This window comes from Nicotiana tomentosiformis, chromosome 4 (assembly GCF_000390325.3).
Source record: "Nicotiana tomentosiformis chromosome 4, ASM39032v3, whole genome shotgun sequence".
NCBI classification, from domain to species: Eukaryota; Viridiplantae; Streptophyta; class Magnoliopsida; order Solanales; family Solanaceae; genus Nicotiana; species Nicotiana tomentosiformis.
In genome coordinates this window covers 44,410,700-44,413,424 of record NC_090815.1, presented here as the reverse complement: position 1 = coordinate 44,413,424, position 2,725 = coordinate 44,410,700, and the positions used below count along the sequence as shown (strand labels likewise).

General features: G+C 43.2%; 1 protein-coding gene across 1 annotated transcript; it reads right to left on the bottom strand.

Annotated features, from left to right (window-relative positions):
- Window positions 1-1,326: 1,326 nt before the first annotated feature.
- Window positions 1,327-2,301, bottom strand: LOC117275402 (uncharacterized). The gene is made up of 2 exons (XM_033654689.1): window positions 2,194-2,301; window positions 1,327-1,665 (listed from the first exon to the last, which is right to left on the bottom strand). Exons 1-2 carry the CDS (start codon window positions 2,299-2,301, stop codon window positions 1,327-1,329), a joined length of 447 nt encoding a protein of 148 aa, XP_033510580.1.
- Window positions 2,302-2,725: the final 424 nt, after the last annotated feature.

Here is a 2,725-nt window from a genome sequence, read left to right as displayed (position 1 = left end):
TCGTGAAAAGTAATTTTTTGACTCTCCAGTACCTGTCCTACCTTGTTAGACATCTACCCACTAGTGATAATGGCGGGCACATAAGCTTCACTTAATACTTTCATCAAGGCATTCTTGTACGCATCTGAATTTTGCAATAACGACAAGATGGATATCTGAGCGAGAGTCTTGTTCAGGTGATCAACAACAAAGTACTCCTTTTCCTATACCTTCCTCCAAATATCGTCAATGCATGTCTCAACGACATGTGGCTTAGATATAGTTTCTTTGCTTGTTCCTCCAAGATTTTTAGGTGTATAAACTCTGCCAGTTCTGGCCATACCTTGCGCGGCATATGTCTCTTCCATCTTGGCTTTTCCTTTTCTTCTTGCCTCTGCAATATAATCCCATGGGATGGCATCATACTTATAAGATGATGTTGGAGCTACCATCACAGTGAAAGGCGTAGCTACCTCAACCTCAAACGGTGTCTGGGATTGCACCACAATCGGCGAGAGGGTGACAGGAGATGTTTTAGGAGCATCCCCCTCGAACAAGTCTGATGGATCCCTCCTGATCTCATACCTCATCGGTTTCTATCACATTCACTCCCTCTCCCATATGATCCGGGAGAGGGTTATTATAGACATTTGGTGTGCCTTCCTTTACTTGTATAACCTTGGTGTCGATCAGCGTCTAAATCATGTCCTTCAACATGTGACATTCCTCAATAGTATAACCCTTCATGCCTGAGTGATAGGCACATGTTTTGTTGGGGTTAACCCTCTTGGAAGGGTTCTCAATAGCAACAGTAGGAATGGGAGTGACCTAACCAGCGGCCTTTAGTCTCTCATATTGTTGGGCTATGGGTTCAGCAATTGGGGTGTATTATCTGGGAGCTCTACGGTCAAAGTTTGGTCGTGGCTTTGGGTAGTTTTGGCGGGCGGGTGAAGGTGCATGGTAATATGCAGGTTGGGTATTATATGTATAGTAGGTGGTGTCAGGGTATTGGTATTTTGGAGATGAGGGTTGGTATGTGGGTGGAGGTATTTGGTATGTAAGGGGAGACTTAGGGCCTTGGGCTACCATCACGACACCCATTTCTTTCTTCTTCGAGATACCTCCTGATTGCAAGGCTTTGTTTGTGGCTTGTAGTGCCTCAAAATTATTTACCATCCCGCTCTTGAATCCTTATTCTATACTTTCTCCTAACTTGATGATGTCTGAGAACATGTGATTCTCTATAACCATCAACCTTTTATAATACTACAGATCCTGAGCTCTAACAAAGAACTTGTTCATTTATTCTTCATCAATTGGCGGTCTCACCTTGGTGGCCTCTGATCTCTAACGAGTAGCATACTCGCAGAAGGTTTCTGTCAGCTTCTTCTTGAGGTTCTGGATACGAAAACTGTCTGGCGCGTTCTCTATATTGAACCTGAATCTTTCCATGAAATCTGATTCCATGCTCACCCAATTCGCCCACTTCTTCAAATTCTGGTTGATGTACCAAGATAACGCGTCTCCTGTAAGATTTTGCATGAACAGTTTTAGGCGAATTTGTTCATTCTTACCCACTCCCACAAGCTTGTTGCAATAGGTTCTCAAATGTACCTTAGGATTACCAGTGCCATCAAACGTCTCAAACCTGGGAGGTTTGTAACCCTCCGGTAGTTTTACTTCTGACTGGATACACAAGTCTTCGTAATTTAAACTTTCAACATCTTTCCCACCTTCAACACTCTGGACTCTTCTTGTCAGTTTCTTGAGTTCTTCTGCGATGTTTTGAATGTGCAAGTCCTTCTCGGTTGGCTCAGGTGTGAATTGGGGTTGTTGGTGGGTGTGGGGTAAGGTTTGCATGTATATTGGGTTGCTTTAATGAGTTCCTGGAACATAGGTATATGGGTGATCATTTACTGCAGTTCGAGGGGGATCAGGGGTGAGTTATGGTGCGTTTTGAGAAGTGTGATTGGTTTGTGGATACTGGGTCAGGTGATGGTTGTGTTGTTGAAGGGTTTGCATCAGTGATGGGTTAAGGTTTTGAGGAGGTGCGGGATTGTGATACTGGTGCGTTAGGGGAGGATTTTGTGTAGCTATGGGTAGTGGATTTTGGTTTTGGGTGTTTTGCGGTGGTGTTTGGTTCTGAGTGGTTATGTTTTGCTAGTTGATGTTAGGAACATTTAGAGTAAGGGAGAGGTTTGCCAGATTTCGTACCTGCTCAAGCTCACCCTGCAGCTCCAAGATTTTTTGTTCCAAACGTAGGACCAACTCATTCGTTCCTGGCGTACTTCTCCCATCCGAGATTTCAACATTCTCTGCCATGGTTCTGCTTACCACTTAGATCATCCATCTTTCCTTTGCCTTTGCCTTTGCTTTTCGGGTCGCTAGGTGGAGGAGTGGAAGACCTCTGGATCTGGTGTGGTAAGCTGATGATGCCAGAATGCGCGAACCAATCTTTGGGAATAGGAGTAATCAAAAGAAAGAAAGAGTAAAAAGTAACCAAGTCAGTAAGACGAAGTAAAAGAATGTTTGCAATATTTAAGCATGTATCACATAAGGTTATGCAATAATTCGCGTCCTAATTTGGGGATCTCATTGTGCCTAAGGTAGGCCTAAGCGACACATAGACTTGGAGAAAATTTATGCCAACATTTGCCTCATTCCGTTAATCTGAAAATAAGCCAAATAAATCTTCACTAAATCAAAAATAATAATTAGAAAGTCATTAATGGCATTTAGCCTTATT